This window comes from Dipteris shenzhenensis, chromosome 2 (genome assembly GCF_047967505.1).
Source record: "Dipteris shenzhenensis isolate YYH24624 ecotype China chromosome 2, Dip_SZ_1.0, whole genome shotgun sequence".
NCBI lineage: Eukaryota > Viridiplantae > Streptophyta > Polypodiopsida > Gleicheniales > Dipteridaceae > Dipteris > Dipteris shenzhenensis.
In genome coordinates this window covers 45,726,000-45,741,935 of record NC_141597.1, presented here as the reverse complement: position 1 = coordinate 45,741,935, position 15,936 = coordinate 45,726,000, and the positions used below count along the sequence as shown (strand labels likewise).

Genomic DNA, 15,936 nt, shown 5'->3' with positions numbered 1-15,936 from the left:
CGATTGAAAACTAGTAGATCAATCCGATTATGTTCGAACATATCAATCCAATTGAGCATATTATTTCCAAACATATATATGTGTGTCATACCGCTGAGTTTGAATGGTACCAAAGTATCTATCTCACTTTGCAGGTGCATTTTGTGGAGGTGGTTGCCGGAGTGTCGAAGCTTTTGTTGAGCACAAGGTGTAAGAGATACTGTTTACGCATCAGGTCTGTTGGGTTGGCTCTACAAAGCTGTGAGAAGGCCCTCCGCTCTAGAGTCGAATAATCCTTGTATCTACGTAGCTTCTTCTTGTTGCCACCTGCAATACGCCTCTCTTCTTGCTTTCTTTTAGCCAACCTTGCAGCTGAACACTCCGCTAGCGGCTCTGAATTTTCGTGATACGAACAGTATCTACGTTGTGCATATATGTTTTTGACTTTCAATTCGTTTCTTCGTTTTCTGCCAAAAAGCATCACAGAAAAGCTTGCGATCAAGCCATAAAACCCATGTGGATCTTGAATCAGCCATGTGGCTGCCACTGGCTTAATGAGATACCAGAAAAAGGGAAAATTGGACTCGGCTGCCGACGACCGACCTCTCTTCCTACTTGAGGACTTCATCTTTGAAGCAGGAATCGGAAGGGTCTTCATGGGGGAGCTGACCTTCAACACAGGAATCTACATCTTTGAAGCAGGAGTCGGAAGAATCTCCATGGGGGACACCTGCAGCACATGAATTCCAAACAGCTGTAATTAGACCGGTTACAGCTGCTATGAACAACCATAATCTGTCAAGAGAGTATACGTACCACTGACAGGACGTGTCAACCTTTCTCCACCGGGCCCTCTTGACGGCGAGACGCTCTCCACCGATCCGCTAACCTCGACATTGTGATTGTAAATGCTATCTTCACCGTCAAAGCGGGCAGGATATTCTCCTCTGTCGTACAACAGTCGATTTATTCATTCAGTTTTCGAGAACAGCTAGATGAGAGAAAGGAATGAATATCCCGTCGCAAACACATATGTAAGAATGCGTCGAACAAAATGATCACATGTAGATGGTGATGGGGGGCTTAGCGAATGGGAGTAACGTCGTTGAATGAAGGACAGGGTACGACGCGGGAATGAAAGCGACGAGAAATGCGAGTGTTTAAGGAGGCTAGTAAGCATGTGCAGGAAACGAAAATAAAGTGATAAAGGTACACGATGCCACAGGTTAAGAGGGTGGCGGCGTACCATACGGGAACGGTATGAGAATCTGTGGGATTTCTGAAAGGGCAACGTAATTGAGAAAGAAATAGAGAAACGTTAAGAGATAGGGGTGGTCTTCTTCAAGGCCGGTTTCTCCAAAGCTGCTAATTAGGCACCTAAGGCTCCTTCGTCTAGTCATGGTCTCCACATTGTGGACTTGCTCTTTATAGAGCTATGCCCTCCCCTTTCCTCTTGTTTGTCAAGGTCCCCTTTCGATTTGAAATTGACACGAGCCGTTCGATCATCGCCTCTCCTTTTTTCGAAAGATTGATGTGCGCGCTCCGACAATCACCACCATCGATTTTGAGTACATGCTCCTTGTTGCGAAGGGTTGTATGCTGAGATGGCAACATGTCATTTTCACCTGTAAAAGGCCCCGGACCTTGACATACGAAAAATGCCCGAGGGAGGTGTTTCCCTAATGTCGTAAAAGAGTGTGGAGCGTCTTTGCCGGGCTTGGCCTCCAGCCATTTTTTATCATGTGGAGCTCATAGCGTGTATAGCAGAATCTGCCACCTTGGTTGTTAGCCAGATTCCCCAGGCCATGAGGTGGATTTCTTCTTCCTTTAACAACCAGGCTTGTTTTTTATTTATTTTCCGATGATAAACACCTTTAGGATCACAGATTTGTATGGTTGACTTTCCAAGCATTAATAGCAGTTCCTTTCCTTTGGGGGAAAAAACAAGAGTGGGAAAAAAAGAGGTAAAAATGGAGAAGAGAAAAAATAATCTTCAACCCTTTCCTTCTTGGGTGTAAAAGTGTGGGGAAAAAAAAGAAGAAAAAGGAGAGAGGAAAAAGAAAGGTAAGTTATCTTGATCTCTGTGTGTATAGAGTTATGCCCACCCCTTTCCTTATGTTTGTAAAAGACTGTGGAAAAAAAAAGGGAAAAAAGGAGAGAGAAACAAGAAAGCGCGAGCCCTTGCAAGAGTGTGGGGGGACAAAAGGGAAAGAAAGAAGCGAGGAAAAAGAAAGCTAAGTCACCTTGAACCTGATGCCTCCAAGGCAAAGATTAAGACCTAGGTATCAATAATGGGAAACCTCTTCTGCTTTAGACTCTATCCAAGGAGGTGCATCATTGACTTTGCAGACTGTACACATGGGCACATTGCTTACAGCCTTGGGTAGCTCGTCCTCATTATTCTCACATACGCATTGGTAGTGCTTTCAAGGGTGTGTGTCATTGACTTTGCACATTGACATGTGGCTTACTGCCTTTGGGCAGCTCCTCCTCATTATTTTCGCCATACACATTGGTAGTGCTTTACCCTCCCTTTTTTAAATCTTTTCTTAAACTTATATGGAAGCTTGTCTATGTCATTTTTCATGTATTAGTCCTTTTCTTGAATCTCATATTTTATTAATTTTTAATCTCTTCTTAGGCTTGTTGTAGATTCTTGTCTATTTCATTTTTCATTTTATTATTCCTTTTCTGAATCTCTTATTAAATCCACTAATTTTAAAATGGCTTTTAAAGCAAGGTCCACCTTCTTTCCAATAAAGTCTTCTTGCTTTTTACAACCTCTTGTCATATAGACTTTATCCAAGGAGGTGTGTCATTGACTTTGCACATGGACATGAGGCTTACTTCCTTTCGGTAGCTCGTCCTCATTATTGTTGTCATACACATTGGTAGTGCTTTAGACTTTATCCAAGGAGATGTGTTATTGACTTTGCACATGGATACAAGCTTGTCTCATCATACATATTGGTAGCATGCTTTAGTCTCCCCTTTTTAATCTCGTCTCAAACTTATTTGGATGCTTGTCTATGTCATTTTTCATGTATTATTCCTTTTCTTAAATCCCTTATTTTACTAATTTTTAATCTCTTCTTATGATTGTTGTGGATGCTTGTCTATGCCATTTTCCATATTATTATTCCTTTTCTTAATTCTCTTATTAAATCTACTAGTTTCAAAATGGCTTTTAAAGCAAGGTCCCCCTTCTTTCCAATAAATTATTCTTGCCTTTTATGAAACTTGCTTCTATCTCACATATCCTCTCCTAATACACTCACTACTTTCTTTGTTTTCTTAATTCTCTTATTAAGTTAACTACTCCTAGAATGGATTTTTGAGCAAGATCCCGATTAATCTCTTTCCTAAAATATTTTCTTTTCACAAAAATTACTTTTGTCTCACTTATCCTCTCTTACTAGACCAATAAGGATCCATGCTATGTTGTTTCACTATAGCCTCAAAAATTTCGAGAGATTTTCTACTTAGTTTTGCTTTGAATCTATATGTCCATTCCCTACACAGGAATAAAGACATGACTATATAGGAAATGAGTTAAAGTATTAAAGATCATCTATCATCTAGGAAATTTGCATTTTCTATATATTACAGGTTTTCTCATCTAGATTACAAAAAGTTATAATTTCTATATAGTTAATACTATTATGTAAGTCAAACTTTTTGAATAGGTCTTTACCAAATTACTTTGATTCAATTCTAAAACTTGAATCTATCAAAGGGAGTATTCAATTTATTTCCATTTAGAGACTATTTTAGTAATTTTGGGACAATCCCTCAAATTTGGGATGATTTTTATCATCTCTTTCTACCCTCTGTCTCTTCTTATTTTTCTCTCCCAACCTATCTCGCATTCTCATGCTTGCAAATTTTCCCTTTCATCCATCCTTCCCCCCCTCCCATTCTTGCATGACCTTTCGTGACACCCATGCTCAAACTTAAGTTCATCCTCTAGAAATCTCTAGCTCTCTCACTTCAGCCACACCACCCAAAAAAAGTGCTACAAACATTTTTCTCAATTATTTAATAATTAATGAATAATATATTGATAAATTTATTATATTATTTAATTATTACATCATAATTAGAATTAATTAATATTATTAAAGTCAATTGAATAGAAAATACTTCATGTGATATTAAATTTCATATTTTAGATTCAATATGTTTGCCATTTTTCTTTTTTTTTAAAGCTGATTTTTTAGAAAGGCATCTCAATAGTGATTCTAAGTTATGAAAGCCCAATATTAAGAAAAATACATGATGATGAATAATCAGTTAGCACCATTGCAAGAAAATAAATAAATTGGGACTACTCACATCATGCATGCCATCTCTTGCAACCCCTTCCTTTGAAGCCCCTCAAGTCTACCACCCCACCCCTCAGCATCATCCGAGTAACCCTATTGTGTGAGATTTTCCTTTCCCAGATCGATCAATCGGTGTTTGCTTTGATAGATTTTGTCTCCCTCCCCCGAGTCTCATAATAAGCAAGTTTGGATTGCTCTTTCCAATCCCTCCTCATCGCCGCCAATGCCAACTGTAAGGTTAGTTTAGTTATTGGCACAAATGGAGAGAGAGAGAGAGAGAGAGAGAGAGAGAGAGAGAGAGAGAGAGAGAGAGAGAGAGAGAGAGAGAGAGAGAGAGAGAGAGAGAGAGAGAGAGAGAGAGAGAGAGAGAGAGAGATGACTTACATTTACTCCTCTTTCTTAGGCATGTCTAAAATGTACACTGCTAACACACATGTAGAAGAACAGTTTGAGGCCTTTCACCATATGCATGGCATTGAAGTCTATGTATGGGAAATAGCAAGGCCCCTACATATACAAAAGTAGAATTGGTAGAGCAGTTGGAGGCATTGTATAGGGGATATGGCAACTATAAGGTTAGTCTAGTTATTGGCACAAATGGAGAGAGAGAGAGAGATGACCTACATTTACTCCTCTTTCCTAGGCATGTCTGAAATGTACACTACCAATGCACATGGGGAAGAATAGTTTGAGGCCTTTCACCATATGTATGGCATTGAAGTCTATGTATGGGAAATAGCAAGGCCCCTACATATACAAAAGTAGAATTGGTAGAGCAGTTGGAGGCATTGTATAGGGGATATGGCAAGATCAAGAATGATGAGGTAGACTGGGCTCTACTGCCTAGGTCACACCTAATTCCTATTGTGCCCAATGACATGGATCTAGAGGACTTGGACAAGAGTGATGTGGAGGTCCTTGAGGAGTCCATAGAGTTAATGGAGTAAAAGACCTTTTGATAGCGGAATAAATCCATGAGGGATCCCTGGATGTCTTTATCAAAGCAATATTTTTATATTAGTATAAAATCTTGGAGAAAGTTTATCAAGCTAATCTTTTTAGGTTCATGATATTGACAAAACATAGTATGATTTTATACATTTTCTTTTGAATCTCTAAGTACAATATGTAAATCTTGCTGAAACTATTAAAAATTTTTCATAAAAGTTTAAAATCTTGGAAAATGTTTCAAATTTTAATTTTTATTAGGGCATACAAACTTGCAATTCTTATATAAAAGTTCACTTCTTAACAAAACTAACATGAAAAAATTAGGGGAGGTCTTAATGAAGAATCATTTTTTATGGAAATTTAACTTGTGGGATTTTCTTTCGACTATCCCACAATTTGGATAACAAAATTGAGGGTATCTTATTACAGTCTGTTTCTTTAAAACAGTAACAAATTACGGTATCTTATTGCATGCTAAGGCAAGAATTGGTATTTCCCAGTTTGTCACCCTCATATGACAATAATATTACCTTCTTGCCTATGAGATCTTCCCACCTAATCACATGGTTTGGCTAGAAACTTCTTATTTTTCCATGTCAAACCTCTTCACCATTGTATCTTGCCATCTCACGATAGTGCCTACTGCCTCGAGCATTGTTGATGCACCCATTGGATGAAATGGGAGATGAGTGTCATCTAAGAAGCTCTCTAGCTGAACAATTGACATGCATCCTTCTCCTATTGGGACTCCAGTACAAAGTGATAGAGGATTAGTTGAGCAGCTTGTTCCTCATCCAACAATAACACTTTCATGGAGAAGCAATAGTTCATCTCCACATCTCCACATTTTTATTCTTCAACCTACCAAAAAGATAAAGCGATGGAAATTCACATTTACAAAACACAAAATTTTTGGTGAAGTTGCAATCGATTTAAAAATAAAATAAAATCATATTTTGAAAATCTCAAGGGCTACAATATTTTCCTAGAAGAATGAATTCTTTATTGATTTAATAAGTATTGATACAACTATTTGGAACGTAAAACATTCCAAGCTTCTAAACATATTTTTCTTTAGAGAGCCATAATGGATGGAAGAGAGACAAAGAGAGGGAGGAAGGGAGAGGAAAAAAAGAGAGAGTGTGACAAAAGGAGTTACACAATATCAATTCCAAGAAGATACATCCATGAACTAGTACAGTAGATGAGTTACATTCCTAGCATGATTGAACTTAAGATTGAGAACTTGCACCCATCGAGATTGAGAGGCAATACTCAATTTCATTTCCAACATGTTGTTTTTGTCATCTAGCAAAGGCTCAACAATGTCAATTGCCAATGTAGGCATGCTTGAACTCAAGCTTGGGCCACTTTAGAAAGTGTTGTGTCAAGAAAATATGTCACAAGAACACGTTAAATACAAGAATCTTTCATCGATGGCTTGTTCATAGTGATGTACAATTTGTTGATACAAGCTTGTGGCATTGAAAGTTGGCAAAATTAGACTTGATGCTTTGTTAGGATCTTTGTTAATGAGGGTTCATCGAAAGCATCATCGAATTCTAGGAGCCTTTTCAAAGACATAAGAAAAGTCTAATGCTATCGGAAGTTTGCATGGCATGAGACTATTTGCAGGGCTAGCTCAATCATTGGATTCTGTGGGCCCTATTTAAAAGCATTCAAATAAGACATAGAGGAGGATAGAGAAGATTTTTAATAAAGGTGCTGCTAAACCAGATACTATGGTTATTAGAGACCTCACAAGACTACACGAGAAGATAACAAAGAGCTACTGCCTCATGAAACTATATATGTGGCACATGCTTGAAATTAAGTTCAAGCATGCAGCACCATCAAAATTCAGAAGGATGTCACCACAAATTCTCAACTAGCTTTCTGCAAACATCTTCTTCATTGATTTCCTGTCTGAACCATTGTAAGAATGCTTCTGACATAGCATTCCAATCTGGAAAATGCCCAATTGGAAATTGATTGAACCACCTCTATCCATTTATGGGGGAGGGATTATGTATAACCCTCTATATCACATGCTTTCAAGGTCTATTTTCAAAATCCCTTATCGATAAAATTTTCCTTAATAAAATGTACCCTTTTTCTATACAAATATGTAATTTTTATCCAAAACTAGTTTAAATATTCCCTTATATAAGTTAATTTTTGTAAAATTTGGGAATTAAAAATAACCTTCTATTGAACTCATGTGATAGGGTTACATATGATGAGTGACCCCCCTAAGGATTAAAGTACATGGGAAATAATCCATGTATTCTTCATTTGTCGTGGCACCATTTATATGACAAACCCACAAGAAACTTTGAAGATGATTGTATGGGTCTTTGTCACTAGTACCCTTGAAATTCTAAAACTTTACCTTCATGTTGGAACTAGTATTGTATTTCTCTATTCATTCTAGAGGTACTTCCACTCGATTTTCTCCATACCCCGAGTGAATACTTCGTCCACTTGAAAGAATAGGATCTCTAGGTCTCCAGTTGTCATATCTTCCTTCATGTGCATGAGGTCACTGTCAACCAGCATATGCAATTGGTCCATAGAAAGTTTTTAAGGCATTAAATGTGCTGCGATTCAATGTACCCTAGTAGCATTTCTATCCAAGGATATATGAACTCGAGAAAATTGTCTTACCTATTCCATGTTTTCCTTCAGGTACTCGATGGAATCTTTCTCCATCAGAAGCATGCCTTTCTTCTTGTTGGTTGATTCTTTGGCCATGTACAGTGGTGGCTGGTCTCTTTCAATCATACCTTTCTCTATGAGATTCTCTTGGAATACTATTCAAGTATCAAAGAAGTCTTTCTCTTCATTCATTGGTGTAATCCTGACACTCATTTTGATGATCTAGAGAGGAAATAGCCAATCGTTTAAAGTCCAAACTTTCTATAGAAGAATGCCCCCACTCCATTTTCTATTATGAAACTTCATCTACTAGTTTTCTAGAATGCCTCATCCTAATACCAACAGTTTGTCCTTTTGACTCTACATAGTAGTCAACTTCCACCCTTGTGATAGTGTGGCCAAGTCTCTCTCCTCATGATCTATGCTGTTGTTGGACAATTGATGCTTTTTCTAGCCTTTTTTGGGCATTTAACTCTGGCTCTGAGACCACACCAGTCCTCTTGGTAGGATGTAGCCAATTCCATTGGATCAAGAACTCTTCATGCCTGGATGTGTATCTTTGTCTTCTCTCCAAGCACATATCAGCCCCACCATTGGGCTAAATCATAGAGTAGCTGATTAGTTGTCTGAATACTTCTTATATTCCACACTTCGGTCTTCAAGCACAACACCAAACTGCACCACTCGTTTGGAGTTACTTGGAGAAATTTCTTGTAATAGCTCACACTACCCAACAAAGTGCTTCATCTCCTCATTGGTCAACATGAACCTCTCAATTACCAGTCAATTCTAGGATTGCTAACTCAATTCCCTTAATTCCCCTACTAATAGCATGTCAACTTGCAAATTCAATTGACCGTTCCCCAGTAGGATTGCCAAATGTTGATGCTTTGGTTTTCTCAATTCTGATAAACTAACTCACAGGTGCTTGGTGCTCGTAAGTAGCCCAACCCTGTGCAATGCTCGAGTGAAGATGCTTGTGGTTGTAGTCTGCTAATTGCCAATTGTGCATGCTCGGGGTGATAGTTATAGTCAATAAGAAAACTTAGAGGTCGAGGAGGCTGCTCTCCTGAAGGAGAAATCGTGTGATGATAAGGTGATGATGGGGGACTGAGTTATTAATTAGGAGCATAACACCTTATTATGTATACACATCATAGACAAATGGAAAAGGAACCAAACTTGTCTATTGAGAAATCTGATGTAACCAAGCCACCTTGACTTGCAATGCACACTCAGTAACAAGCTTCCTAACCTAGCAAGCTAGGTGAGAGGGAGAGCTTCAAAACACACTCTCTTCCCTTATCCATGTTACAATGCTTTTCTAAATACTATAGAATAACCTTATCTATTTGCCATACTTGAGTTGCTGGGTGACTACTCGCCATTGGTCTATGGCCCTTAGCTTTTGGTAACCTCCGCTTCAAATGCAGGGTCACCGCCTCTTAGTTTTGGTGCTCGCCATTCAAAAATTTGCTAACACTACTACTACTTGCCCAATCATTGCCTGCAGGTGCCACCCTAGAAGCTTCTTCTTCAACTTCCATTTAGGTCAATTGGTGGCTTTTTTTTAAATAAATTAAACACTGCCTAAAACTGTATTTACAATTTGTAACCCAACTTCCAAACACTCACAACTAAGATGAATACCCTTTTCCCTATACTAGGGAAATATATGCAATCTCAAATAACTTGAATACCAAACTAGCATATACCACAACAAAATTTAAAAGGCATAGAAAGCTCCCTGGTCATATTTCTTTCTCTGTATAGAATAGAAATGTGCAGCCTTTAATGTTCAGGCCCCTGATCGCCTTTATTCAACACCACGCCACTTTGATAGATCCAAATCCAATATGTCCAATGCAAAGAGATCCCCTATAAATCATAACCATGAAAGCCGGCTCCTTGCACCCTGGCAACATAATTTGCTGATCATATGCTGTCCATTGGCTCAGCCCATGGTCTATTTTTTTGGCAATCAATCCCACCTTCAGGCTTCCGCAAGGTCTTGGTTTTGATAAAGCTATGTGTACTCCCGCTATCCACAAGCATATGAACAGTCTTGTACTTTGATCTCACCCTTCAAGCTCAGTGTCTTGGCACTTTTGGCACTCAATCAATGTAGCCAAGCATAGCCATCCATGCAGTCACAAGAATTGCATGATCCAATATTCCAGAATATCAAGCATGCCTAAAAAATAAAAAGAAGCGTAGATACCTTAGCACAAGAATTCCAAGAAAGATATAACCAAGGCAGACAGCTGAGGTAGACTGTGTGATTTGAAAGGCATCCCAAATATCCAGCACAAAGGATGCACCAAGAAAGGACAACAGAACAAGGCATGCAGTCAGCAAGAAAAATCTCCGTGTGTCCTTTGAAAGAGGTGCAACACTTGGAAAGACAAGCCCATCAAGATTAAGACGGAGTGAGAAATGCAGCAAGGGGAAAACGAGCATGAGATGAATAGCATATCCCATGTGTGTAATGTCTGACAATACACTGCTATAAGGCACACCAAGATCAACATCAAAGTTGGATAGTATGTCACTCAATGTGTCATCTCCAAACAAGAGATAACCAAACAGGCTTGTCAAGTATATTCTTGTACATAGAACGAGAGATGCTCGGATAACATTCTGAGAATGAGATTCCTTCTCCAGTTCATTGAGTATTGGGTGAACTGTCAAAACAACACAACTGAAAATTAGCCATTTTGCTCTACAGAATTGTCCTTCAGACTAAAATATCAAAACATAAGTTTCTTTGCTATTCCTAAAAGGTATACCGGAATGATGACAAATGTATGTTGTCACCACAATTGGAACCACTGAGAAATAATTGAAGATGGTGGATACATTAGTGGTACTTGCTCTTGTGCTAGCCTAACTTGAGGGCCAACATACATGGTTTCATGTTTAGTGTATTTGTCCTCTTCGTGAGCATGTGTAGATGGTTCATGTGCCATCCTTGTATGAGCATCTATCTAATCTAATTAATACATCTAAGGTGTAGTTCCATTAGGTTCGAGGGTGGAACGGGAGGGAATGGTGCTAAAGGTCATAATAGGTGTCATGCTCATGGAGGAAATCACTAGTTTTTGGAGAAAAGAGCATGCATATGGTGGTAGCATGCAGGCCATCGAATACAATAGTCATCTATGATGGGCGTATGGCAGACCATGCATTTAGGACCTTGTTGCATAGTAGGATAGGCATCCGATTTAACTATTGTGACCATCAATACCACAGTCTTTCTCTGTACATGATGAAGTTGCTTCTTGATTCCTTCCTCCCTCATCCTAAGGCTACGAATGTTCTCCTTCATCTCCTCCCCTTTTTGCTCATTCTGTGCAACAACTTCATCTGGATCCCTCAGCATCTGTTGAAGCTTCGTAAATTGTTGAAAAATATCTAAATGGGCGGTTTCCAAGACTTCCACTCTAGTTTGGAAATCTCGCAGGACGATGGATTGTTTTTCATAACTGTCAAAAGCCACAGCAAGATCGTGAAAACATCTATCCTAATCTTCTTGCAAGGTCTTGTAGCTTGCTCTTTCGACTTCAAATTGTGTTTCAAAAAACAACCCTTACCATGGTGGCTGCTACAAAATGCTCCACCGCGGTAGCTGGAACTAGCTCCAATGTTGTGGTTGAAAACTTGCTCTGCCATGGCTGCTCTCTGCATCCTTCCTAGCCTAGGGAGCTGCCTCATTGTCTTCTTCATCTCGGCTACTCTCTATCCCATCCTTCCTGGCCTTGAAGCTCTCTCACAATTCCTACATCACCTTTTTGGTTTCCGCATTCTTCCTTTCTAGCTCCTCCATCATTTGATCTTTTTTAATGTTCAATGCGTTTTGCATGTTGTAGAGCCGCTTGTAAAGACCCTCCTTTTTGGCTCTCTGATCCTAAAGAAAAACAAGGGGGAGTCCATCCAAGACTTTGTACTTAGGGTGCAAGCTCTTATCAATCAGTTGAATAATGTACCAGATCACAAGTCTATGAGAGCCTGGTTGACTATAGGATGCAAACAAGTGGACTTGTGTAAGCAAAAAATAGTCAACCTGACTATGACATATGAAAAGTTGCTTGACCAAGCCATCGCTGTTGAAAAGAGTGAATGATTGGAAGACAAGACTGGGAAGAAAGAAGCCAATAGTGATACTTAGAAAATGCCGGAAAAGAAAGATAAGCTCAAGACCAAGCTGAAGAAAAAACTAAAGGAATTTTGCATTCGAGGGAAGCTAGGTAGTAACAAAAATAGTGTAACAAGTGTTATGGGAATGGACACTTAGAGGAAGACTACAAAACTAAGTAGTGCAACACATGCACCAAGCTTGGGCATGATGAATTAGAATGTTGCTTCAATGGTAAAAATTGTCATGTATCAGCAAACTAGGTGATACTCGGTCTAATAGTGGCAAACGAAGCAAAAAGATAAGGGTAATAATGGCAAGAAAAAGAAAGATCTGTCCAAGATCAAATGTTTATGCTGTGGAGAGAACCATCTTTGTTTTGATTGTCCAATAGCATTCAAAGTTTCTCAAAACTAATATGGAACAAAAAGAAGTGGATCCAAAATTTTGAGCAATCATAGATGACAAATCATGTGGAGTGGATGCCCAAGTGGTTACCATGTCAAAAGATCCAATTGCAGCCTCTACAGATACAGATCCCTTAGGCAAAGCTATCTATTCGAACTCACGAAAGGAATTTGTTGCTAAACTTTCTAGAGATTTGAAGGGCAAAGGGCTAGTAGTAGAAATGCCATCTAAGTAGTCTCAGCTACTCATCATTGAACCGGGTGAACAAAGTGCACAAGAACCAAGTACTTTCATCAGACTCTAGCATAGAGCTAGCTCGAGTATGGGAAATATTCAAGAATATGAAAATCAGCTTAATATTTTCTAACTTAAAGTGATTTAGGAGTAAACATTATTTATGAAGAAATTGCTAAGAGGCTAAAGTTTAATACATTCAAGCCATCTCTTTTTCGAGTGTGGATGGCAGATCAATGATCACTTGACCCAAAAGGTATGCGATAAGATGACGTAATTTTTGTAGGTTACATAGTTAACTTTATTGTGATTGCAATGGAGCAACATGCCTACCCTATTTTGTTGGGAGGACCTTGGCTTCAAAGTGCAAAGGTACTACATGATTGGGGTTTAAAAGAAATGATAATTAAAAGTGATAATCAAGATGTATGCATTCCCACAGATCCTCACAAGGTTTTGAGTAGTTATTGACCTAAAGATTTGGAAGTTATAGACCCTTTTCCTCAAGATGTCGACTCATGATTGATGGTACTGAAAATACTTTCTATTGGTGAGATTGATATTTTCCAAGTGTCGAATCACATCAAACAGAAATTGAAAGCGGAGAAAATTGCTAGACAAAAATGATTTATTTCCAAAAGCAACTTCATTGAAGACATTGAAGCAAAGAGAGGATTGCCTGAGACACCAGTAATCCTTTCACATCTTAGAATTGGAGCAGTTGCTAACCCAAGAACTCAATCTTGGAATGGAAGACAAACCTTACAACGATGGTGGTAAGTGCTATAATCTTATTGGTAGAATGGCACTAGTTCCATTTTACCTATGATTCATAAATGGAGAATAGCATCATTTCCATTCTCTCTTTCTTCATCCTTCTTCATACACTTATTGGTAGAATGGCACAAGTGCCATTCTACTGTCTTCATAGCCCTATTGGGAGAATGGAACCAGTGCCACTTCCCTTTTCCTCATGGCATCCTCATAGCTTTATGGGAGAATGGCTGCCATTGACCCTTTTCTCATGACCTCCTCATAATGTTAGTGGTAGATTGGCACTTGCCCCATTCTCCATAGATCACATATAGATAAAGGCACGTGTGTCATTCTATCTTTCCTCATGCCCTCTTGATAACTTTAGTGGGAGAATGGCACTAGTGCCACATTCTCCTTAGTTCTCACATAGAGAAAGGAACTAATGCAATTCTCACATCCTTAGTTAATGGAGAATGGAGAGAATGGCACTCGTTCCCTTTTCACTATGAGGAATAGCGTGTATGGAACTACATAAACAAATGGAGAATGGCACCACTACCATTCTTCCTTTGATGAATTGGGGAGAATGGCACGAGTTCCATTTTCTCTAGAGAAAGTGGAGAATGGCACTCATTAGCTAGATGTAGCTCATATTAGGCTACAACCTACCAGTAGCTTTGGGGGCATGGTTTCTACGTGTAAGGTTAGCTTAGAGGGGCCATTGTAGAATCCACAAAAACCATTCTTTACATTTTTTCTAGATAAGACAGGCATGTGGAAAGGTAGATTGGCACTGATGCCATTCTCTAAGAGAGTTTATGGAGAATAGCACCAATGCCATTCTCATATCCTCATAGACATAATGGCACCAATGCCATTCTCCCCATCCATCAAACTAGAGACAGTGGCACCAACGCCATTCTCCACCTCCTCATAAAGAGAATGACATTAGCACCATTCTCCTAATTCCTTCAAAGAAAAAGGGCACCAATTCCATTCTCCCCATTCTTCATTCCCTCATATTAGGAAGAATGACACCAGTGCCATCTCCACAACCTCATCGAGAGGGAATGGCACCAATTGTAATTTAGATCAGACTAGGAGTAATTTATTTCCATAGAAATATATGTTAGTAAATGTGGAGTGCACAATGGAAGCCTAAGTGGATAACCAAGAGGATAGGATAGGAGTAGAGTGACCACACAAAGATGATCCAAAGGGGTCATAGCCTTGGGGCGCCAACTCCCTTTAGTAAGAAAACCTATCAAAATCTTGAGTATGAGATGAATTTAATAATATGCCATGAGTAGAAATTATTCAAATTAACATGATTGTGTTCTACACTGAAAGAGCTTCAAATATGTCTTTAACCCTTGAAATTTGGGTAACACGTGAAAAAGTTACATTAATTTGAAAGGAGATGGGTTTTTATATTTTACTATTAAAAAACCCCCCCCCCCTCGGGCCTCACATATTATGAAAAATATGTACAAATCTAAAAATCTTGCATATTTTTCAAGGTATATACTTTATATTTTGTGGGAACCCATCATATGGTATCATGCGCCCCACCAAGAAGTGTTATGTTACGGAAATTATATCTCTGATATATCTTGCTTTGGACATTATTATTTTTAGTCGAGTGAGACTATGACAAAGTACTCCATAGGAGCACACTAGATGCGGTGGGGGTCCTAGTGGATACTTTGTGTGGTTAGTTGGGGACGCCTAACTAGCTTTGATTATTGTGCTTGAGCGCGGTTATGTTGGGATCGGTTGATTCGGTGATTTGTTCAATCGATTGTCAATAACTAATGTAATTGGCGGCTTGAGTACATGTGATGGAACTCATAGTGAGAATTGGAGTTAGTGCGAGGGTATCGATCGAGGTGTCGCACAGCGCATTATATATGGCCATGGGCCAATTTTGTATTTGCTTTATTATTGCGGGTTTGAGCAATATATTTTATAGTGGACATAATTCATTTTTGGGCCCTAAGAAAGCTATGTAAAGCAAATCCCTCATTTTTGGATGAGAGGGATAATTTGGCTCCTTGGTGCTTTTATGAAATATCGTAAATACTCTAGATGAGGAAGCGTGAGCCACTCATCTAGGGGGGGAGATTGTACCCAGTCTGCTGTCATTATCGTGGTGTGATTGTGCTCTTCATCTCCAATTGATTAAGGCGGTGAATTTGTGAGTTGAAAAGATTACCTTTTTTTGGTTTCAGTGGTATTAGAGCAGGGTTCACGCTCTTGTGAAGGAATTAAAGAGAAGCTCCCACGTGCTGGAAGTCAAGGAGAAGCTTGTGAAGAGAAAGCTTACGGAAAAAAATATATAAATAAAATTTTGAGAGGACTCTAGTAGTCTAAGGGGGCCATCGCCATGATGCCCATGCATCAAATGATCATGTCTCCTAAGAGATACTCCCGTTGCGCACACCTTAGTCTCTTGTGGACTGCAACAAGGCCATGACTTATTTTCTTCTC

The 15,936-nt window shown here is 39.0% G+C and overlaps 1 protein-coding gene across 1 annotated transcript; it reads right to left on the bottom strand.

The window, feature by feature from the left end:
• Nucleotides 1-590: 590 nt before the first annotated feature.
• LOC147904844 (amino acid transporter AVT6A-like) lies at nt 591-14,840 on the bottom strand (the record flags this gene model as incomplete). Its single annotated transcript, XM_087392497.1, has 5 exons — nt 591-709; nt 796-926; nt 10,135-10,597; nt 10,703-10,744; nt 14,789-14,840. Coding segments are annotated over 5 exons (807 nt in total), but the record flags the coding sequence as incomplete, so codon positions are not given.
• Between the last annotated feature and the right edge of the window lie 1,096 nt (nt 14,841-15,936).